The sequence below is a fragment of the Mus caroli genome, chromosome 14 (assembly GCF_900094665.2).
Source record: "Mus caroli chromosome 14, CAROLI_EIJ_v1.1, whole genome shotgun sequence".
Classification (NCBI taxonomy): Eukaryota; Metazoa; Chordata; class Mammalia; order Rodentia; family Muridae; genus Mus; species Mus caroli.
This window is the reverse complement of record NC_034583.1, coordinates 40,909,349-40,933,788: the sequence shown is the minus strand read 5'-3', so window position 1 is coordinate 40,933,788 and position 24,440 is coordinate 40,909,349. Positions and strand designations below refer to the sequence as shown.

Here is a 24,440-nt window from a genome sequence, read left to right as displayed (position 1 = left end):
TATTATGTATCTTTACATTTTATAGATCGTGAAGTATACTTGAATAAATCTTTGACATCTTGCAAAATAATATTGATAATAGTTTTTAAAAAGTGAATTCCTTGACAAACAGTATGAAACATGCCTGAATTTTCTTCTTAACCTGCACAGACTATTTCAGAGTTTAAATATATGGGAGAAAAGGTAATGCAAGAGGCACAGACACTAACAGAATGATCAGCAAGTATGGGAAAAGGAATGCAGTTATTACTTTAATGAGACTATGAGGCGCTACTTTTTCACGGAAGAAAATCTAACAAGACTGTGTGCTGCATGCTTCCCTAACTGCAACTCTGTGCGATGCTCTGCAGTGTATTTTCCAGGTCTTCCCTAGCTGCAACTCTGTGCGATGCTATGCAGTGTATTTTCCAGGTCTGCTGGGGATGGCTGGGGAGATGAGAAGGCACTGCAGTCTCACGAAACACAAGTGTTTTCTCAGCATAACTGTAGCCACTCCTTTTGATTCTTGGGTTATCTGGGGGGCAGTAAACATGCACATGAAACAAAACATGAAGTTGTATTTGGAAGGTGGCCTTTGTTTTTTCTCTCTTCAAAGCCCATGATTCTTAATATCATTGTTAGGCAGAGCAAAGAAGAAATGTTTGTTCTTTTACGTAAGAAATAAACTTCATTTGGTATTCAATTGACTTTCTAACTTAGCAGACAAGACTTTACATCTTCAAAAACTGAGACTAAATTGCATTCTTGGCCCTTGCTTTAAAAGGTTATAGAGAATAGGCGCACAGGCTGGGAGTGTTCTAGTGATCTCCCTAATCTCAGTTGCACTTTGTCAGAACGAGGTAACTGGTGGTTAAGGGAAATACCCTAGATCAAAGGGGGATTAATCAGCGACCGAATCCTTGCTGAATCAACCTGTCATTCAAGAAAATTATTTCCACGGAACTTAGCAGAGGATTGAAGGTATTTGCATAACAGCAACCAACATACTTCAGCCAGGTTAAAAGGTTCAGGATTCATCCCATGTTTAGCTTTTTGCCTCCTTTTCCTTTCAGCAGCCTGGTACAATGGTTTCTAATCTGATAATACAGCTAACTATCTCAGCGATGTCAGAACAGGGAAGTATTGCAAAGTTTGGATGAGGGATGGATCAATTTCACTTTCAGCAACTCCTAAATCTGATTTGTTGGAATTTAAGATGTAATCCTAAAAAGTCCCTTAAACCTGAGGACTGTTTATTAACATCCCTTTTTTGACCTTTGTCTTAGAGACAACTTCTGCGACGGGGGCAGTCCATGCAGAGGTTTTGGGTGGGAACCCCACCTAACTACTTCTCAGGGGTAATGTGAACATCTATGAATGATTGTTAAGGCTTTACAATATAGTAACAACAACAACAACAAAAATTGGCAATGGTTACTATGTGCAAAATGTCTGCTGTTAAACATAGCACAAGAAATCTAAGACCACAATATTTTAACAGTAGAAATACTGAGATGGCATGAAAGGAAATGATTCTGAGATAGGCTAAGGTTTAAATAAAATTAAATGTTCCAAGGACATCGTCCAAGGAACCTATTTGCTTCCAAGTTGACAGGCTCCATTATTTAATCATATAAACCATCCCACTCTCTAGCTGCTATAGTGTGTGCTTTAAGACACTGCTTACTAAAAACGTGGAGAACAGCTTGACTCAAATCATGACCCATCTTTTCTAGAGTTCATTCTAGGATGAACATTTTTTTAACCCTTTGGGTTGAGTAAGGATAATTACAACACTGATATCAGATTTCATAATCATATTTTGTCACTAAATGTGACTTTAGCACGATGGCATCTAGAGCAGGTCTGACAATGTCCCACTCTCTCACTGGAAGTCGACACTCACATTCACTGCACATACAAAGCGCCTTCCAAGTTAAAAAACGCAAAGAATAGCTATCAAAGAAAGTGAATAAAATCCATAGTGAGATAATTTTTTAGAAAATGATTGAAGTTTTAACCAAAGAAAGGACTCTTAGAGTGTCTTATAGCTTAGAATAAGAACATGTCAATCACGATTAAGCTTCTGGAATCGGAATCCCTTTGAAATGCAGCTGTTTCTTCTTTAATTGTGGCAGTGGACTCTGAAGAAAAGAAAGGTCCAGCCGTAAAGATGAGTAAGGAATACAAAACAGCTCAGGATTAGCTGCGGAGTTCAAAGGTCGCTAATTACACTAAGGAGTTCCCAGACACAGGGAAAACATTAAACAGGTCACCTACCAAACCGGGAGCACGCTTTGTCTTCAGAAATTATCCTGAAGTGACAGGTTTCTAGACAGAATCAGAAGCATCGGTGTGCCCAGCTGATCTCCATGGCATGAAAATGTGGGCTGGCTTTGAGTTCCCCAGTGCTGGGTTACAACGGAATGGCAACAGATGGCACTGGTTCCCTGTCACCCCAACGCTTTTCTAGCAACCCCTACATTTCCCCAGGTTTCTAGAAATGCCAAATTAGAGGTCACTGGTTTTTCTAATTTGTCTATGAAGAGTTTGCTTCAAGGATTACACATGGAATCTTTCCCTGCTCACTAGATAAACGTGTCTTATCTACCACAGTACAATTTGTTAAGCATTTGTACAATCAAAATTTCCAAACAGGTCCATTAATAAATTAGAGTGAAATGTTAAATTTTGAGTTGAAGAGTGATAAAAAGCCTCTACAGAACAGTGTTTTCTCAGGAAAGATGTTTCCATCCCTCCCTCCCTCCAGTTAGGTCAGGATAGCTAGCTCAGGTCCCCATCAGGCAGCCAGTCTCCTCCATTTCCTCAGGAGGACCATGAAAAGAGAACTTAATTCTAGGATAATGTTTTGAAGGCAATAAAGCGTCTAGAACGAGCAGGACTGACTCTACAAACTGTATTTCAAGTCCTAAGTTTATAAATACTTCCCTTCATTGATGGTAGCTTTACTTCTAAGAATTAGCAGCTTCTTCTAAGTGTTTTTTTTTTTTTTTTTTAGAAGACTCAAGGGGAAAAAAAAAGACAAAAAGAAACAGAACCCAGAATAAGTTTAATTAAATATTATTCTGCAATTTATATTTATTGTCTGGCTTCTACATTTGGCATTAGCTAAGTTCCCAGGATCTTTAGATTTTTTTTTTAAAAATAGTCACTTTAAGTTGAATTTGACAACAGTATGCTGCTCTGAAAAAAGAATATGTCATGTAATTGTAGAAATGGGAGAAGATAAGGAGCTTGGCTAGAAAGTTTTAAAGGAATCAAGAAATGGTAAAAAGAAAATGACAGGGACAGACTTAAAGAGAAAAAAATTGATATATTAAATAAGTCTAAATGATACCCACAGAAAGGCTTTTGGTTGTTTACCTGAGTTCATTCATTACCAGATTTTATTTTATTTTTAAAAACTAAACAAATACTATAATACCTACAATTATTTTAAAGCCTTGTCTAAGGACACTAAAAAATCATACTTCATTATGCTCATCTTCTGAAGTTACTGCAGTCTTAAGTCTATTGGCATCCTAAACACAGTTGTTCTGGCATATTGTTACAGCAGCCTTTGATGGGTTAGGGTCATCACTCAGCTGGGAGGGTGCTTGTCTGGCAAGCATGAAACCCTGAGTTCGATTACTAGAAGGGTACTGGACATGGTGGTACACCACTGTAATCCCAGCACTTAAGAGGGATCATCCTTAGGTACACAGTGAGACCCAGGCCAGCCTGGGCTTCATGAGACCCTTCTCGGAAAGACAGGAGCTCTAGAACATCAAATAGGAATATGGAGGTTTATTGGCTAGCAGGAGAGATGTGATAAAGACCAGGCTACTATTTGAACATTATCCCATTATTTCACACTGGCTCTTTTGAAAGAAACGATTTGTGACTATTTTAACCAGACCATGGGTATTCTGCAACAGCATGCTCTTTGTACTGAGGCTTGGATAAGCACACAGTTTCCTTGTAAATCAACTACAGCCTATAGGATGGCTGACTGAACCTGCACTAGGAGAAGGCTGAGCTCTTACTCAAGGAAGGGACTCTGATTGAAGCACTGTCTCTCCATGGGACAGGAAGGAACGTGTGGTACAGAGACTCAAGACTAGTCTAAAGCAAAGCCAATCACAGCTTTTATATATTCTGAGTCATACTGGCATGGAATCAGAGCATAATAACAATAACAAAAAGGGACATTAGCCTTGAAAATATTCTTTTACACTGAATCAGACTATAAATGCAAGATATGAATGTTTTCATAAAGAAACCACTCAGTAATTTTTCAGTCATGGGCTATGGGAATGCATGTAAAAAAATTAATACTATGATTCTACGATAGAATGTTACCATCAGATAAATTCCTTTGAATATGAAAAACATCATGGTAACAATGATGCGTATGTTACTGGAGCAGGTGCTTTAGAATTCCAGATGTAATAATCAGAAGAAATTAGTTTCCGATCTACAAAAGGAAAAAGAAAAGAAATTAATGATAAAAGTATTTAACCTTAGCAAAAACTCAGTAAGAGAACAAAGCCATTAGTTTTTTAATTTGTGGAGTACAGCCATGACATGGTAATAACTTTGAAATATTAACACTTATTTTATTCTGTTGAGGCTTTATTAAAACTTATACAATATAAAAAATGAGCTCATAAATATTTGGGTAAACCACACTGAAACTTATATGAAACATCTCATTTATACCAAACACTTATTCTCCCTACATCTCTAGTTGTATTTCTAATGGACCATTACTTTAATGGTAAAATTATTTCACTATTTCTTCTTGGTTTTCTCTTTATGATCTCTACCAAGTCCCAAATTCTAGTCAAGGTATTCATTATTCAAATCAAAGAGTTAGAGACATGAATAACATCCATCTTCCTCACAGGACTCTGAAGAGGTTGCCTTCCTGGCTTCTTATAGTTTGCCTCTAATTTAAGCGTTGTGTTTTAACAGCTTTGCAACTCTGGACAGATGTTAACCTCCTTGAACTAAAGTTTCATAAGCTACAAAACTGATAAAATTATGCTTACCTGGAACACACACATTTTTATTACTATATATACCACTGACTACGTAGTTCAGCTTTTCAACCTTTCTTCATGCTCTTCAAAATGAACACAATGTAGGCTACATTACGTCCCCTTTTCTACTTTGATAATACTGGGAGGGAGCACAGCACATGGTTAAAAAGATAGGCTCTGGAGGCCAACAGCCTGTGTTTGAATCTCATGACTGCCACTTACTACCTCGATGGCCCTCATCTCGTCTCTGCTCCATCAATGTCTCCAGCCACAAAGCAGAGACACCAACACTTAAGGTGCTGTGAGGCTTGATGAGTTAAGATACATAAGACACGGAGACATTGTACCGGATACACCACAGGTGAAGATGCTACTATTAAAATGGATATTTATATTCAGTGTGAGGCAAGATGGAGGTCTGAAGGGATGAAAGACAGGTACAGTGAGTGACTCATGTGAAATGAACTCTTCACTCAGTGTTTTTATATAAAGCGCAAGCAGAAGCTAGGCTTGGAGCACACACCTCTAACCCCAGGACCTGGGCATCTGAGGCAAGAACATGGCGAGTTGGAGGCCATCCTGAGCTATGCAGGTGAGACGTCTCAATAAATAAATAAATAAATAAATAAATAAATAAATAAATAAATAAGATATATTACTAGTGTATTAAAAATGGTATGTCAGAGAAATTTCCTATTCTTAACTATGCTTTCTAAAATTATGTTTGGTAAATACTAAAAAAGTACTTAAATATATTTTAGTTATTATCTAAAGACATAACATTTCTCACAGATAATCGAAAATATTCACTTGTTTGTATTTAGACACAATAATGATTGTTTAATATTACACTTTCATAGAAGAACAGATATACTATGAGCATGCCTTCATCAATTTCAGAACACATACACTGGGAACATGCGTTCATCAATTCATTTAAACACAGCAAAAAACAGCTAGAGGAGAAAGCACAGGAACAACATGGAGGGAAAGAAAACTTTCTGATTCTGATTCCATTACGCGGAGTGGCTGCCATTCAGAGACTGCTCACAGTTCTGTAGCTCAGAGTTTTCTATCTCTTCTGAGGCATTCAGGTATAATTATGGTCTTGTCCCATCCTTCCAATTTTCCCAGACTTAATCCTTAGTTTTAGGATGAGTGTGAGACTGCGGCTGTAGCTCAGTGAAAGAGCACCTGTGTTTTTGTCATGTGTGGCTCGTCTACCACCTGCAGCTTGCCCTTGTGATTGTACACTTCATTCGTGTGACTCCTCTTAACACTCAGAGTATAAACTGTCTGATGCTTTGAAAAGTTAGCTAGTGCATGAAACTTTAGGCAACCTCATTTTTAGGCTCCACTCTCCCAGGTCTCAAGGCCTTTAGAGTAGTAAATAGTTCCCTACTACTTCTCCTTTATAACTGAAGGGACTAAAACTTTAAGAAGTTCATTAGCTGTGAGTTCCAGGACAGCCAGGGCTACACAGAGAAACCCTGTCTCGAAAAACCAAAAAAAAAAAAAAAAAAAAAAAAGATGAAGAAGTTCATTAGCTTTTCCGAAGTACATAGAATAAGACACTGAAGCCAGACAAGAGTTTAACATAACCAGAGCTGAGCAAATTCATATATAGCACATACTAAAACCCTCACTAATTGGACACTGCTCACCCAGACTGTACTCAAACAGAAGACAGGTAGCAACACAAAGTTCACAAAGGGCTATATAGGAGTGGACCAAGCCACAGAAACTTTTATAAAATGAGATCATTCTCCAATCTTCAAGTTTCATTGCACACTAATCTCACCTTAGGCAGCGACAACATATCCCCACTTTAATTCTTTAGTTTGAATCTATATGACTTACATGCACTTATTTTTGGCTTTCCTGATGCAAAAACTTGAACTGAATGCTGGTCTGCATAACATCCAGTGAGTGTATAATCTGCAATCCTAAAGTTAAGCTGGAGAAAGGAGAGAAACATTCAGCGAGGCGGTATCATGTCCACATCCTTCCTTTCACCATTTTTAAAGCTTTACCTGATAGTTCACAAAGCTTATACACAAATATTAAACTACAATTGTGAGAACACATAATAAATGTGTGCCCTCCCCCTCTGTACGAGTTTTGTTCTTTGTAGGTGCTTAACATATCCCAAGTATTCCACTAATGTGCACCCTGGTGCACACAGTGAAGGAATTGGTACTCAGGATGGAGCAGAGCTGGCATCTGAGCTAAGAACTGCTTTCTAAAAGTACTGTCTGATATACTGTATAGTCTTTTCTCCCTAGCAGGCTACCAGTGACAAATTCAGATCATACTTTGAAAAATAATTAATCAATCAATCAAGTTCCGTATGTATAGGTGTTTTGCCTACATGCAAGTCAGAAGAGGAGCTGGATCCCCTGAAACTGGAGTTACAGATGCCTGTGAGCCATCATGTGGGTGCTGGGTATCGAACCTGAGTCCTCTGGAAGAGAGCAGCCTCAGTAAGTACTCTTAACCTCTGAGCCATGTGGCAAGCCCCAATCACATTCCTTAAGTGGAGGAATGTATATGCTCTTTAATAAAGCACAAAAATGCAATCACGTCAAGACGAAGCATCAGTTTATCTCACACTCGGGGAAATGGCCTATTCTACTTAGCTTTTTGATAACCGAAGCCCAACTTTTATAGAACTGTTACCACGTTATTCCCTTCCCTCATCTAGAAAACCCTTCTAAAATGAAACCTACAGCTCTCGGGGTCCATTGGTGATGTGAGGTCACCATGGTATACAGCAGGTATCCACTGAGCTGTAAGAGCTGACACAGCTCCTTTCCAGGCTCCTTTGCTGTGGTTCTCACCTGTGTTGGTAAACACCTCATTTGCAAGATCCTGCTATCTCTACACTAAGCCAAAAGTCTACATACTCCAGGCAAGCCCTCCATCTCTGAGTCACATCCCGAGCCTTATACTTTTTTTTTCTTCCTCTCTTCTTTGCAAATTTCTTCAATTTTTTTGTGTGTGCATGTTGAGTGTAATACATTTTAGAGTGTAAGGATCGCTTATAGCAATTCTTTAAGAACAAAGAGCTTGTGCTTGCTTCAGTGCTATAATTCTCAGTGCTGGAGTTTACATAGACAAGGCTCATTTCCATATTTACTACATGATTTCAATCTGATAGGAACTGGTTAAGTAAAATTAAATGAGAGAAGTTTTCTAAAAATTATCTTCAGTGAGCATACAATATAGTGACATTTTACATTTTTTTCTGGAAAAATTCAGGAATTTTTAATAATCTTTAAAACAAAATAGTAGACAAAGTCATAGCTCAGACAGGAAAAACAGAGTTCTCAGCAGTGCACTGAGACCCCACTACCACTGCCTTCGTAGATCTCTTATCACTGGCTTCCCTGGGAATGTAGCAATCTGTTTCCCTGTAACCTCCCTGGCTACTCCTGCAATCTTCCTTCTTAACCCCTCTGAATTTTCCCTTACTTTATTTATTCTGATCTTATTCATTTCCTTGCCTCAACCTTTTCTTTCCAGTGGGTCTTCCTAAATCCTTATATGTGGCTGCTCTCTCAAGTGCATCAAGTTCTATGGTTTCAGCTTCCTGTTAGACACTCACATTAAGATATGCTGATACTACCACATAGACATAACACATCCATCGATACATACATTCAGCAAATATTTATGTATTAGGCACCGGACTAGATGGTGAGAATAAAACAAAGAATAGTAAGACTTACACAGCCTCGGCCATCATGCACTTTCCCCTCATCCACTGCAGACTAACACTCCTAAGGAACCATTTTGATAAGCTAAACCACCTCCCAATGGAATAAAAGATGCACAGCCTCTCTGTTCCAACCTCAACTACCTGCCCTTCCTATGGAGAGCTTAGATTTCTAGCACAGGCTTCTGAAGCCTTGCTGACTTCTCTTCACTCTCTGAAGTCACTTCAGAAAATAAGGATTATGTTTATGTAAGCAAGTGTTGCGTTGTGAGTGTGTAAATACAGGTGCATGTATGCCCTGCGTGGATGCAGAGCTCAGAGGGCAATGGTTGAGAACTGGCACTTCCCACCCTGAGGTCCTGGGATGGAACTCTGACCCACTCTGCCCCTTACTTAACCCACTTTTCAGATGAAGATATCAGTCAGCTTTCATGCGCCTCTTGTCCTCAGCCTGTTTTGGCCAGAAGGACTCATGTTTTCTCTGAGACACCAAAAGCAGTTACTATTGATGTGTCACTAGTTTATGTTGGAACCGCCTGAGAAACCACGGGCTCTATCTTAGGTTTGAACACGAATCTAATTTGATAACTAAGAGCTGGGTAGTTTAAACTGTAATGTTAAGTTATTCTTAACTACTTCTCTTAAAATTTAAGTATTTAGTGAAACATAAAAATGACTGCTACTGGCCACGTGTGCTGATTCGTGCTTGTCTTCCCAGTGTGGAAGAGAGGCTGAAGTAGGAGGCTAAGCTTGGGCTATGGCAGACATCCTGTCTTAACAGCGAAAATAGAAGAAAGAACAAAAGCAAAAACAAACACCACAGAACAAACACAACCCTCACAAATTTTTCTTAAAAAAGACTTAGCTACACAAAAAGCACAGAAAAAAATTTAAATTGCTGGAAAACAGTAAAACTCAAATATATATGCAGTTTAGAAATAAAGGAACCAGTTCTGACCCAGTGTTCACGTATTTACCTTTATATACGCTGTATTTCCAATACAAATGTGATCAAATGGCTGCTTGTTTTGGCCCTTAACTCCAAAAGTTAGAGTTCCAGAAAGACTAATTTCCATTGATTTGGGGAACTTCTGGCCTAAAACCACAAATGTGCCAATCAGTTATTCTAAAACAAAAAAATTCTACAGGAAATGAGAAAAAAAAATCAATAAACAAAACCATACTCACCGATAGTCCAGACCAGTAAGCCTTTTTCTCGGAAAACCTCAAGTTGGCCAAAACTAGCTTTGTATTCCAGATGGGTAATCGGGCCTCTTTAAAACAGAACAGAACAAAATAGAAAAAAAAAATCTCAGAAAAAAGTTTTAAAGAGATGAGTCAAATCTTGTTACTGTATTTACATCATAAAAGCAGATCTGTATTCCAATTGCAGACGAGAATGAATAATAAATACTGATCTTAGAGGCCAGCAGAAATCACATAAGCATTTACAGTAACTATATATCTTACATTAGTGTTCCTAGAGACAATTATAGAATCATATGGAGTCCATTCATCTCACATGCATGGGTGCACCATTAAAACCATGACTTTGCTATTTAAGTATACTTTGTAAAGAGCTATTCTGCAGACTCCATTTAAAAAGTAGAACAGGTTTATGTTATAACTGGCTAATTCGATTCGCCAGGTCGTTGTTGGTTAAGGCGGATTTCTACGTAGACTTCAGAAAAACCGAGAGGACAGCAATTATAGTGTGATGTCATTTATCTCTACCTGTTGTAAAAAGGTATGTGAGCTTCACAGACTTCAAAATTATTTCTCACACTTTCATGTAGTTTTAAGTTAACTGTTACTTTTAGCTGTACTCCTTCTTCTTTCATGTGGTAAGAACCCAATATTGGTGGGACAGGAACCTGAAAACAGACAATCATTATGTACAGGTATGGTTTTAGTAGGTGGGGAGTGTTCTACACTGCTTTCACAACAATGGTGGCTCTACACTCATGCCTCTCTGAGCAGAAATGAGAAAGGTACCTTGGCGGGCGTACACACTTGTTCCTCCTCACGCTCTCAGAACTGCAGCACAGGTTGTATTCCACACACTCTAACTGTTCTGCCCACAGTTCTGGCTGCTCCTGTCCTTCCTGTGACTGTGCTGTTTCTCCTCCTCAACCCCCTCCTCAGGCACGGCTTAACTGGTCAGTAATGATTGAAGAGGAAACTGTCTGCACGCTGGTATGAGTTTGGTTGCTGCTACTTGATTTTGGTTTTTGGAGAAAGAGTGCCTCTGTGTAGTTTTGACTGTCCTGGATCTTGATTTGTAGTTCAGGCTGGCCTCAAACTCAGAGACTCACCTGTCTCTGCCTTCTGAGGGCTGGGATTAAAAGCTTGTGTCACTTATTTATGCTTTTGACGCAAGACACAGGGAGGTTCTCCCTTATATGTGGGTCCTAGGGCTGTAAGAGCATGTAAGACAGAGAAACTCAAAAGAAGACAGAAGCAGAGAAGAGACAGGAGAGAGTGTCAGACTAGAAGGATCTAACTTTGGTTCTAATTCTCAGGTAGCCTAGATCTAGTTCTTCTCTTGACTGATAATGAGAATTCCTGTTGGCCTCTCAAAATCAATGACTTCTAGTCTATCTACCTTGAACAAGATTTCCTCATGGGCTGGTTGATAATGAGGACAAGAGACAACTGACACAATACAGTAGGAATCATGTTAGGCTTTAGGAACCCGGAGAATCTGCCTTCTGACCCAGGCTTTGGCACTCACAGTTAGGATTCTTTCTGTGCAGGTCATTCAGCCTCTCTAAGATGTTCCTCATATAAAACAGAGATAACGTCTACTTTAAGATTTGTTGAGATGACTAGAAAAAGACACACAAAGTGCCTAGGACAGTGTCTGACATAGCACACTTATAAGTAATAGTAATAACTAATACTTAGATTACAGCTTTATTTAGTGAAGGATGCCTGGGATTAGAATGATTTCATGTTTATATTTAAAACCTGTAACCTTGGTTTCCTAGTTAAAGGTTAAGAAGAAAACCTTCACTGACTTGTCTTGTAAATGACTCATGAAAATTTCTCGTCTGAGACCAATAATGGCTCAACTTTTCCAAAACGGTTTACCTGAGAAGTGTAGTGGCATAAGTTGAAGGACTCTAAAGGCGGAGTGAATGGAAATTTATACGGCCCACTAAATGCAGAATCGTCCATTGTGTCAATGCTACTAGAAGTCAGAATGGCAGAATCCAGAGAAGTCACACAGGGATGAACAATAATATCCTGAAGTGGAGACCCGTTGGTGGGGAGACTCAAGCTGATGGTAACAGCTGGCATGACCCCTTCCAAGTCACACTGTAACACAAGGAACAAGGATGACCAAGACCTTAAAGCAATGCAGCATCTCTGAGGCTTTTCTCAATTCAAATCATCTCTCCTAATTCAACCTCTCTCTCTAGGCATTATTCTCTGAACTCTGTCTTCTGATTAACAATCTGATACCCTGTTAACCAAGCCAGTGGTCAGAGAGCCTTCACAGACCCCTTGGCTCATCTTTTAGCTCCCACAGAAGCTAGTTTAAGTTCACTGGTTTCTTTCAGGCTCCTTTGCAATCCATGGGCCCTCCTAACTTTTCAGCTCAGTAGCTGTATCTAGATTTGCTTTCTTCTAGTCCATCCAGTCTTCATCAATACCGAGCACATTGACGAATCGTAATTTAGCTTTTGTTATATTGAATCTGGGTTCAGGCAATTCAGTGGTTCCTTCCAAGCCTTTCAGTGTTTGCTTCCCATCTAACTGGTCTTATACCCCTTGACTTAAATGTTACAAATAGAAACCCTGCATTTTTCCTGAATAAATCGTACTGTTTTGTACCTCCACATACACCTTAACACCTGCCAGTCCTTGCAGGTATACCCCCCCCCCCCATAGTATTTTGCTTAGTCTGGTTTGATAGCTTTGTGGGTAAAGGCCCTTGTAGCCAAGGTTGGTAGTCTGAGTTTGATTCCCAGACCCACCTGATAGGAGAGAACCAACCATTACAAGTTGTCCCGTTCTGCGCATGTGCACGGTGGTAGCGTGCACCCACACTCACCAAACCAGTAAAGGTGCAAAGGAAAGCCTTGCACTCTTCACACCTAGCTCATTTTGTGACATGTAAGCCTTACATACATTGTGCTGCTTTCCTGAGAGTATACTTTTGCAATGTAGACACTTCCCTGGGTGAGCTGGGTAAGCATGAGGGATTTCATTAGCCTTGGGACGTCAGGGAAGGCAGGTGAGACAGCTTCAAAAGTCTTTCCATGAGCTCCTGTTATGGCCCTCGCCTTAAATTCCTGCTTTGAGGTTCAACAGGCTGAGATGGCAGGTGTCAGACTTCTCTGTGAACTTTGGTTTCTCTACCTATACCAGGCTCCAGAATGAAGCATTGAGTGACTCGTTTTTGAAACCAGAAGACAAGACTGATTCCCCAGCTTCTCTGGTTCTTGAAGTTTACCATCTCTACTTCATAAATGACACCAGCAGATCTTACTTGTGTGTGTATAAATGCGGGTACAGGGAGAGGGGTATGGTCAGGGTCTTCCTTTGTACCTTGATTCCAGCTTGACATTGACTTCCTACTTTACCTTTAATTGTTTATGTGTTCTGTGTGTGGTCTGTGCAATGAGTACAGAGTCTGTGGAAGCCAGGACCAGAAGACAATGGATCACCTGGAGCTGGAGTTACAAGCAGTTAGTTGTGAGCTGCCTGGCATGGGTACTGAGAACCCAACTTGGGTTTTCTGTAAGAGCAGCAAGCACTCTTATTCATTGATCCACCTCTTCAGCCCTGATTTACTTTGTAAAGTACTGGATCAATTAGCCAACTGATCCATAAAAGTGGCATTGTTTGTTTGACTAGATACAAGGTATTTAACAGTAGGACTCAGCAGGGAAATGTTTAGGTCTAAATGCTACACAGTCTCCCCCATGCACTGACTACGTCACCAGTATGTCACTGCTTATGCTTCTGTTTGCTTCCCTTTAAAAAAATATTTATTATGTACACAGCATTATGCAGATATATATCTATATATATTATGCATATATATATACATATACATGCATATGCATATATGCATGCAGATACGTATATATCTGCATGTCAGAAGAGGGCACCAGATCTCATTATAGATAGTTGTGAACCACCATGTAATTGCTGGGAATTGAACTCAGGACCTCTGGGAGAGGGGTCAGTGCTCACAACCTCTGAGCCACCTCTCCAGCCCTTTGCTTCCCTCTTGCAGCTTCTGTGCTTCCTCATAAATCCACTGCTAATCATAAGGGATCCTCAAAAGGTTAGCAGTGTCCACCCTTTCCTAACTTCTTATTTTTCCCCAGTATTAATATAAAATCTTTCACTTTGTGATGTTTTAAATGTCTGTTTAGTTTTATGGTATGTGTGTTTGCCTGAGTTTATGTATGCACATCACATGCGTGTACCCAGAGGTCAGAAGAGGTGTCAGATCCCCCAAAACTGAAATTACAGACAGTTATGAGCCACCATGTTGGTACTGGGAATCAAACCCTGGTCCTCTGCAGGAACAAGTGCTCTTAACCACTAAGTCATCTCATTTTGTAAAATCTGATGTACAATTTAAACAAGTATGAATTCATTAGTAGTTCTGCTTCACATTTAAGTACTTCAACAGTACTGAACTGTGCTAGGGTATAAGTTGTAGTTTAGGAAAGTCGTTGTTTTCTTCTTGTGACAATTAGAAAAATATCAAAGTTCAAATCTGAAAGTTAAAATGACAACTATTCTTATTAGAACTTAAAAATATGTGCTATGTTTGTATATTTGCAAGAATTTAGGCTTGTTTTTGCTACTTAGGGAAAGATTAAAATATACAAATATTTACTAGTAAAGGATATTAAAATTTAATATATCTCGAATGTGTCATTTACAATGAGATCAAAAAAAGGGTGTCACTATACAAACTTCCAATAAATTTCCCACTATCTAGTCAATTAAAAACCACAAATACAGGATGAGGACAGCCAAGCTGGACGGAATTTATGTACTCTTTTTAAAAAGTTTGGCATATGCAAATCTGGACCTCAGAAATAGGAACTATAAAAGTAGAAGGCACAGGAAAGGTTATCTTATTTTAAAATGATAAAAGATTTGCAAAATTATGTGACTTTGTAAGGCCGCAGAACACTTAGTGGCAAAGATCAACACTATAGAAACATTTAGTGTTAGGTTGTGGTATACTGCATTCTCCCGCCCCACTTTAAAACACGTTTTAGGAAGTTACATAGATTTATGTTACTGTGTGTGAGTATGCATGGATGGATGTGTATAAGCATGTGTGCTACAGCGCACAGTGGAGGTCCAAGGACAACCAGTCAAGTCATTTCTCGCAGCACGTGGACAGGCTTGGGGTAAGGAAGCCTTTACTGGCTGAGCCGTCTCACCAGTCCCTCCTTCTTTATTTGAGAAAGATTTTCATTTTCGTAATCTGAGCCAGGACTAAGGATAAGAATCACCCACACATCCCACAAAAACAAAAACAAACAAACAAACAAATCCCTAGGGTCAACTTATCAGTAACTAGAGAGATGTTCACATCACGTAATCACAACACACCCAGGATGAAAACATCCTGACCTTTTCCACTTTTTATTCTACTGTGCTACTTTAAGACTCAGCTACTTTAAGAGTGATGAATGAGATAGTTCATGATTTTTTTTCAAGCTTCTTAAAGTAGTCTTCCAACTAGGATGGATAATTTGAAAGCAGTTTTGAGCATGACAAAACTTTTAGGTTACTTTAATTCAAAAAAGTCAATTTCCCTGTCTAATTTTGTTCTTAAAATTTACTTTATTCATAGGACTTAAAGTGACTGAACATTAAAGTTACCAAAATACATAAAGAACTAAAACATATTTGAGAATACTAGTAACATATAGAGGTAGTATTTAACTGGAGGACTTTGATTTCTGATCATTATTCAACCTGACATTCAACACATTATCTGTATTGAAGTTTCTAACTGTTTTCTTACATTTTCTAAGTTTAAGACAAATGAGTCTACTGTTGAGTTACTTAAATAAAACAAGAGCCCTTCTTGGTATTTGATGTAAAGCCAGAGGACTTGTTCAACTTCATCTCCTAGAAAAATGGAAGCTAGATAATTTCAATATTTATTCACAAGTTCTCTGAAACAACTCGTTTTTAATAGTGGACCTGATGCTCTATCTCTTCAGTGTGACCAGACTTAGTGATTGGCTTTGCATCTAAAAAACAGAACATAGTAGAATTGATGCCATGTAGCTTTGAATCAATCTCAATCTCTTTCTCTCTTCACACACACACACAAGCACATACTACTTGATCTGAAAGAAGCTAGTCACCAAGTTGTCAGGACACTTAAGCAGCCAGTAAAGACATCACTAGGAGTGGAACTGAGGCTCCTCCCATCAGCCAAGCACTGACTTGCCACCCAGTGAGTGAGTCATGTTGTAAGCTGATATTCCAAGCCCAGTCAGATCTTCAGATGACAATGGCTGGAATCAACATGTTGACTATGGGCTAATGAGATTCTACAATGGCGGTTCCAGCTAAGCTGCTCCTAAAGTTCTAACCCACAGAACTAAGAAGATAATGTCTATTTTAGAGCAATGGGATGATTCATTACATTATAGTCATTAAGTAAACAATTTGTAAGAAATTCAGAAAGATAACATAACATTTCATGGCTGTTGCTAAGGATAACAAGCATACCATTTAAAAATGTAAAGTGCAAGTTGCAAAACTGACTGTTCTTCAGTGTTAAATGGTATGACAAAGCAAATCCTGGAGAAAACCTCACCTTGCAAGCGACTGTTCCGGCAACTTGCCATGTGTCTGCTATATCCTGTTTACCATATTGCATGCATTTTACTGTTTCGGTGATAGAAATAGAAATCTGTGCTTTCCCTTTGTATGCTCCAACTTTCCAGGCTGGCTGTTTTTGCAGCTGAGTCACAGATACGGAATTAATGCTATTCAGTGAATTCTGCAAGTTAGCATCCAATAAAGTACCCAAAGGACAAGCCTGTAGAAGCAAGTCAGGCAACTGACTCAGCTTTGTGTGTAGGTCAGTGTCATTTTTCTGACTCGAGTAAAGAAAATCCTGTATCCCCAACAGCAGTTCCAAGCCTTGTGAGACCCCACTAATGCTAATTAAAGGTGGGCGAGGGGACAGAGCTTGTTCAACTAATGGAACACTTGCATATATCATGCTATCCCTCAGGAAGGCAACGACTGGCCAGAGCTCTTCACCTCCTACTGAAAGCCCATAGATGGAGGTTTTATTGATGTGTGAACAGCCATCACGTCTCTCCATGAAGTCCTTATCATCATCCAATAGTCTAAGTTGAAAGAGCAATGCTTTAAGAAAGGGACCATCTTCAGGTACAGGAACATAATTCATTCCATTGAAGATTTTGGCTCGCTTTTCAACAGTTGGATATCGTCTGCATTAGGGGAACAAAAACATTACAAATGATTCTTTCAAGTAAAATCTTTCAAGAATTAAAAGATTTTAAAACACAAGGCAAACAGTCATGACAGTAAGGCATAAAGCAACAAAAGTAATACACACTACCAAAGAAAATAACCCTGAACTATTAAACCTGCTCCCTGCTGACTGGAGCCAAGTACTTCATGTAGTATCTCAAAGGATAAAATGCATTAAATACTGCTGAAAATTACTGACTCTATTTAGTTTTTTTTCAATAGGTGGAGCACATGATTCTAACTCAAAACCTTTGTTTTTCAGACACTCAGATTCCTTCTTGGTTGAAGTCATGGTTAATCCTAATTGTCAACCTGATGGGATTTAGTCTATAGGGAAACAGATCTCTGGCTATGTCTGTCTGTGGGGCTTTCTGGATTAGGTTGAGGTTGGAATAAACTAAAAAGAGAGAATGGGGGAGTAGCACCCATGGCTCTCTGGTTCCTGACTGCAGAAGCAATGAGTCAGCTGCTGCCTCAGGCTCCTAGACTGTGACTTCATCCGAAGAGATGGTACTCTCAAACTCTGAGCCAATGTTAAATCCTTTCTTCTTCTAGGTATCTATAATAAGCTTTTTTTTTTTTTTAAATTCCATCTTAGTAGGTTAGTCACAAAGAAGTGGTTATATTTAACACTCGAAACTTTTAGATTTATTTTTTGAGATGATGGTAAGTTTATATAATGAAATAACAGATGTCGTGAATGTCCTTACCAACTCTTGAAAAACTATGAAAGATCATTTTAGTAATAACAGCTTATCACTCTAGCCCTGGAAGATATTTTGAGATAAATAAAAAAAGAGGAAAATCAAATTAATCCTTTATGGTTTATATGATCTGGGTAGAATGTAAATTTACTAATTTATCTTCCCCATCACAATACAATATGCTTAGGCACTTTCAGTCATTTATAAGAATCCATTAATGATATCGCACTTCTCTCCAGGGCTAAGAACTGACCCTACCACTGAACCTAAATCGCCAGCTCCTAACCACAGTTTTCACTCTCAACAAATATGTTTTTCTTTATTCCTTTCCTTTCTATTTTAAGGTCCAGAATAAAGTTACTCACTAAGTCCTCATTTTTTGAGTATATAAGCTAACTCTCTGTAATGGCTATTCTTGGTTGTCAACTTGACTGTATCTGGAATAAACTAAAGTCCAAGTGTCTGGGTACACCTGTGAGGGATCTTTTTGTGTTTCTTTTTCTTTCTTCCTTTTTTTTTTTTTTTTTTTCCCCGAGACAGGGTTTCTCTGTGTAGCCCTGGCTGTCCTGGAACTCACTCTGTAGATCTGGCTGGCCCTGAGCTCAGAAATCCTCCTGCCTCTGACTCCCAAGTGCTGGGATTAAAGGCAAGTGCCACCACTGCCCGGCCTTTGTGTGTTTCTTAATGAAATCATGTCAAGTGGGAAGACCTACTTCTAATGCAGATTTTCACGGTGGGAGGATCCACTTTGAATCTGGACCATACCTTCTGCTGGCAGTCTATACAAAGAACATAGAAGGAAGATGCTTGCTTTCTCTCTTTGCCTGCTCTCCTCCACTCCCACTGGCAAAGTCCATGCCTGCACTGGCATTAGGAACCTACTTCTCAGGGATTCCAGTGTATATGAAGACCAGCTGTGACATCCAGCTTCATGGACTGAACAACTACTGGATTGTTGGACTTTCCATTGCTAGACAGCCATTGTTGGATTAGCAGGATCACAGCCTACAAGCCACGTCAATAAATCTCATATATATATATATATATATATATGTGTGTGTGTGTGTGTGTGTATATATGAGATTTATTGATATATATCTCATATATTTATGAGATATATATATGAGATTTATATATATATGTATATGTATATATACACACACATACATATATGTATATATACATATACTATATATGCATGTATATTATATATAATGTATACGTGTGTGTAAATATACAATTAATAATATATTTATTCTATCAGTTCTGTTCCTCTAGAGAACTCTGACTTTTCTTATTTGTGAAACAAATGGCAGGTCAAGGGGTATATCTCAGTGGAAGAGTATGTACTTGGTGTTCATGAAACACTGGGTTCAATTTCCACCATAAAAACAAATAAAAGCCTAGCAAATGGATAGTAATGACTATGTAATTTTTAAAATAATTTTTATAACAAAATTATTTAAGATATAAAAAGGCAAATAATCTTAATGCAGCAATCTTGATTATAAGTCAAGATTAGTATTTCCTCTAATAAGATGCTAATATTTGATAATAATTAAAAATAATGTACTATAATGATTAGATTCTTATGTATTTTTCTGATTAAATAGGGGAAAATTAGCTAGTACACCATTAGTTCCCTCTTATTTTTCTAGTTACCTAGAGGATAAAATTCTTAAGCATAAAACCCTCATGGTTGAATATAAAAAAAATAAATTAACCTGGGACCTTAAACAATGTCTCAATGTGTTTAATAAATATTTCATTGGATGACTTAATGTGTCATTTTACACTAATCTAGGTTTTTTTTAAAGACAGGATTCAAGCCTTAGGTATCCCTATAGCTATGGGGTATAATACCAACCTGTGCTGTACTTAAGCTGATATTATAATCAAGATTATTGTAGTAAAATCATTTGCCTTCTTGTATTTCAAATGACAGCCACTACTCTTTGGTGTGTATATAGAGAATATGCAGTAGTGTGGCTGTTTTGTTACAGGATATTTGATTATTGTACATACTAATTGTTAGCAAAATATAAAAACTTAATTAGATACTGTTTTGCCAGATGCAGTAGCTGTGTTCTGAAGAGATGTAGTTTAGGTGTGCCTCTAAAAGCCTCCATAGATAAGATGTTAAAGAATGGAAAGTTCTTGCCTATTTTAAGGCAAGTTGTTTGGGTGAGGTCTTGTGTTCCTTGCTCTATGACTTTAGGAAGTCATAAAGCTACCCTTGAGTTACCTTACCCTAAAGGAGAAATGGCTCTGCTCCTACTGACTTGGAGGCCCCCACCCAACCCATTTTGGTGACATGGTTCAGCCTGCCAAAGGTGTAGGGGAGGAGCCAGAGGCTTCTTTTATAAGTGACTAGACTTTGATAGTTCTCTCTCTCTCTCTCTCTCTCTCTCTCTCTCTCTCTCTCTCTCTTAGCTTTGAAGAGATAGGGATTTTTTCTCTTTGGACTTGCAGGAACAACAGAGAATCAGTTGGCAGGACCCAAGTAAAACAGAATTCTAGGCAAGAGAGCTAAAGAGATCTCTTGGGTTTAGAGGAGCTCAAGAGAAAGATTGACTAGCTTAGTAGTATGACACAGATCTCTAAAAAACTAGCAGTTTAGTTGTAAGGATCAGGCTTGTAAATAGATATTTTGTATATAGTTAAGAAAATAAAATTACCTCCCTGAGCTAGCAGGATTTTATCTCAGTTTAGGCCTCCTTCCTCCCGTGTCTTTATTGGCTTTAATTAGATCATTTCAATGGTTACATTGTTTGCTCTGAGTTGAGGAGAGTAGCCCAGGGAGTAGCACTATTAGGAGGTGTTGTCTTGCTGGAGAAAGTGTATCACTGTGGGTGTGGGCTTTAAGACCTTCCTTCTAGCTCCCTGGAAGACAGTCTGTCCTGCCTGAAGTCTGATCAAGACACAGACCTCTCGCTCCTTCTCTAGCACTGTGTCTGCCTGGATAATGCCATGCTTCCTGCCAGATGTTAATGAATTGAACTTCTGAAACTGTAAGCCAGCCCCAGTTAAATGTTGTACCATGGTCATAATGTCTGTTCACAGCAATGAAATTGGGGCTAAGATAGAAGTTATTAGCTAGCAGAGACCCTGACATGAACCTCTTAAGGCCTCTCCTCAAAACATCAACTACTACCATACAACTGGTGAACAACTGACTCAGGTGACTTTGGTGGTTGGGGTGTTTTCTTGTCAGTCATCCATGCTCCCTTAAGTAACCCCAGTAAAACACATTGGTTTGCCAAGCTCAACTTGAATAGTCCTTTGGTCTGTTGCTGTCCTTTAGAACTAGGATTATCACACGTTTCTTTACATCTTTTTCTAAAAGGTTATAGAGCATGTGTTAATTCATATCTGTTAGCCTTAACATCAGCTCCAAGTGGTCAGAATCTGAACTTCACAAAACTAGGAGTTCATTCAAAACAAAATTAAAGTGACACAGAGATTAATTATGTAACCCCCCCCCCAACTTGCTACCTCCATAGAGATGTACTGAAACTCACCTAAACATATCTGAATGTGTCTTCTAAAGTATATAGTATACACAACTGGGAAAGCATTCTGAAAACTAATATGACTTTTCTTTTAAAATGTTTTTACCATTTTTCAATTATGTGTATATATGTGGAAGGGTGGCAGTGGGTATGTACAGATGGCTTTGGAGTTTAGAAAAAGATGTTGGTTTTAATAGGGAGGGCTACAGTTAGTGGTGGCTGGTGAGCTGCCCCACAGGGGTGCTGGGAATAGGACATGTTCTCAATTACTGAGCATCTCTTCAGCTCTGCATGGCTTCTTCAGAGAACTTACTTTTTCAATTAACGAAAAGTCTCACTTCTATTACAATGTTAAGATACAAATACATGCACATAAAACCAGAACACTGGCACAAAAAAGAAAGTAATAGAACAGAGACAGACCAATGTTTATATGAAGAAATATAGCAAACATCAGTAGTGAGTCAATAAAAGAGAGAGAGAGAGAGTTTACATAACGATGTTAGGAAAACTCAAATAATATAAAGAAAAAATTAAATTCCTACTTAACACCATATTCAAAGATGTACTGTTAGTGGGCTTAAATATAACAGATAAAATTATACAGAATGGATAAAATGGTATCTTTGGAAAGGGTAATTCACAGAAAAGGTATTTCAAGAGTCTAATGAATATTGTTACAGAAAGGTATACAAATAGAAATTAGATCTCCTTTACTGGTAAAATTAGAATAAGAGTCAGGGAAATACAGAAATTCATTGATTTTTTTTAAAGTGTTTATTTATTTTATGTATACGAGTACACTATAGTTGTCTTCTGACACACCAGAAGAGGGTATCAGATCACATTACAGATGGTTTTGAGCCACCATGTGGTTGCTGAGAATTGAACTCAGGACCTCTGGAAGAGCAGTCAGTGCTCTTAACAGCTGAGCCATTTCTCCAGCCCAATTCACTGATTTCTAATGACTGTGTTTGCGTTCAGGGAAGCTATTTGTCAGTATTTTGTTAAATCATACAGACATGTTCTAAGGCCCTGTTTGAGGATGTTTACTAGATAGCACTGTTCTGAAAGGTAGAGGCAGCTTGGACCCTATCATTAAGGAATGTAAATAAAGAAAACCATATATATATTCATACAGTTCAAGTATCTAGACCTGCATTATCCAGTATGGTAGACACCAGGTACATGTGTTATTGAAACGTAAGCAAAACTAACAACTAATGTGGGTCATGGTTGTTGCATTCCTTTAATTCTAGTATTTGGAAATCAGAAGCAGGAGGGTATCTATGAATTTGTGGCTAGCTTGGTCTACACAGTGAATTCTGGGTAAGCCAGTGGTACACAGTGAGGCTCTGTCTCAAAGCCACAGCAACAAAAACCTAATAACTGAGTTCCTCAGTTACACCACTCACATGCTTACTGGTTTACATTCGAAGAGATTTAAAATTGGTCACCTTTCTACCATACATTGCTGCTTTCCAAGATCACACATCTACTCATTAACACAGAGGCTTCTTAGAAATACTGCCAAGAACAGGTAACAACCTCAAGAACTGACAGATGGGATCTCCTGAAATCAAAACAGTTCTGCAAAGCAAATAAAACTACAAGCAAAGTGGCGAGACAGCCTATAGACTGGGGGGAACTTAGCCAGCTATACTTTATATCGGGGTTAATATCTACCAGAATTATCTTGGTAAGATATGGCAAATTCTAAAGGTGGGACCAAACCACTTATGTCACCTGGATAAAAAGGTGACTGTAATTTAATTTTTCACACTTCTATTTTGCTCACCCACTAGAAGCTGCAAACTATAACGTTCTTTAAGCAATCATTTTTGTACCAAACTTAAACAGATGGAATTAATTTTAAAGATACATTAGTATAGCCGGGTGTCGTGGCCCACACCTGTAATCCCAGCACTCTGGAGGTATCTGTAAATTCAAGGCCAGCCTGGTCTACATATCAAGTTCCAGGACAGCCAGGTGTACACGAATCCTGTCTCAAATAAATAAAGATACAATAGCAGTAATACTAGAAAACATGTAGCATCATGTAGCAAGCAACTCATTCCTTACAACAAAGTGAGATAAACGTAGAAAGCCTAACTTGCCCAAGGGCACCCTGCTAGCTGCTCCTGGGACAGGTGAGACTCAGTGCTCCATAAAAACTCATGCTTAGATTCATCCTTGGACCCATCATGCCTGAGGATCCAGACTTGCAATTACCTGGAGAACCTGACGGTGCCACCAAGTGGAGTTCCTGGTTCGTGACGTATGAGCCACACTGCCCGCAGGGCCATGGTTAAGCCTCCCAAGTATCAGAGAAGTGCAGAAACTAAGGTCGCCATCCAGCCAGAGTAGACCCCGCCTTCTGGATGGGCTCTACCAGGCAACGTCCGGGTTCTCCCTGAGCCGCAAGAGCTCACCGGAGATGCTCGCTCTTCCGGGTGAGGTGACTCAAGTTTCCCGGTCCCTCCAGGAGGTTAAAACACTCCTCAGAAGGTCTTAAGAACCTACACCCGGAATCTCAAGGGACTGGAATACTCTTCTCGTCCACTTCCGGGACGGCGGCCCGCGAGGCTCAAGACGCGTCACCCTGTCGCAAACGAGAGCCTCCACGGCCGGCCCGCCGCTCGCTCCTTTCGCCCGCCCCGCGAAGTCGGCCGGGCGCGCGCAGCCCCACTTCCGGCGTGCGAGGCGGTGACAATGGGAGCGGCGCGGGCGGCGCCGGGAGGCAGCTGACAGGCGTCTGCGGCTTCGCTTCATGGCTGCTCTCCCTCTCTGCCTTCGCTGTGTGAGGACCGGGGCAGCCAGCAGCGGTGCGCAGCCCGGGCCGGAGGCGGTAGGCCGAGCTGGGACTGGTGAGCGGCGCCGCTGAGGCGCAGCATGTGAAGCGGAGACGGCCTCGAGCGCGGGGCGAGCCTCTCAGCCGGCCGGCATGGCCACGACGGCCGAGCTCTTCGAG

The 24,440-nt window shown here is 39.4% G+C and overlaps 2 protein-coding genes across 3 annotated transcripts in view; one reads left to right on the top strand and one right to left on the bottom strand.

Moving 5' to 3' along the window:
- Ap5m1 (adaptor related protein complex 5 subunit mu 1) lies at positions 1-24,066 on the bottom strand. Of its 2 annotated transcripts, XM_021181306.2 has the most exons (9): positions 23,702-24,034; positions 16,565-17,210; positions 11,836-12,063; positions 10,477-10,616; positions 9,931-10,016; positions 9,720-9,838; positions 6,885-6,981; positions 4,342-4,456; positions 1-514 (listed from the first exon to the last, which is right to left on the bottom strand). In XM_021181306.2, the coding sequence occupies exons 1-8, from the start codon at positions 23,773-23,775 to the stop codon at positions 4,374-4,376; spliced, it is 1,473 nt and encodes a 490-aa protein (XP_021036965.1). In that variant the 5' UTR covers positions 23,776-24,034; the 3' UTR covers positions 1-514; positions 4,342-4,373. The 2 variants fall into 2 exon arrangements, with proteins under 2 accessions (XP_021036965.1, XP_021036964.1); XM_021181305.2 differs by lacking the exon at positions 1-514 and having other exon boundaries at positions 3,356-4,456; positions 23,702-24,066.
- Positions 23,899-24,440, top strand: part of Exoc5 (exocyst complex component 5) — a 53,083-nt gene continuing 52,541 nt past the window's right edge. Inside the window, exon 1 of the mRNA XM_021181304.2 lies at positions 23,899-24,440. Within this exon, the coding sequence (XP_021036963.1) occupies positions 24,414-24,440 (27 nt within the window). The 5' untranslated portion in view covers positions 23,899-24,413.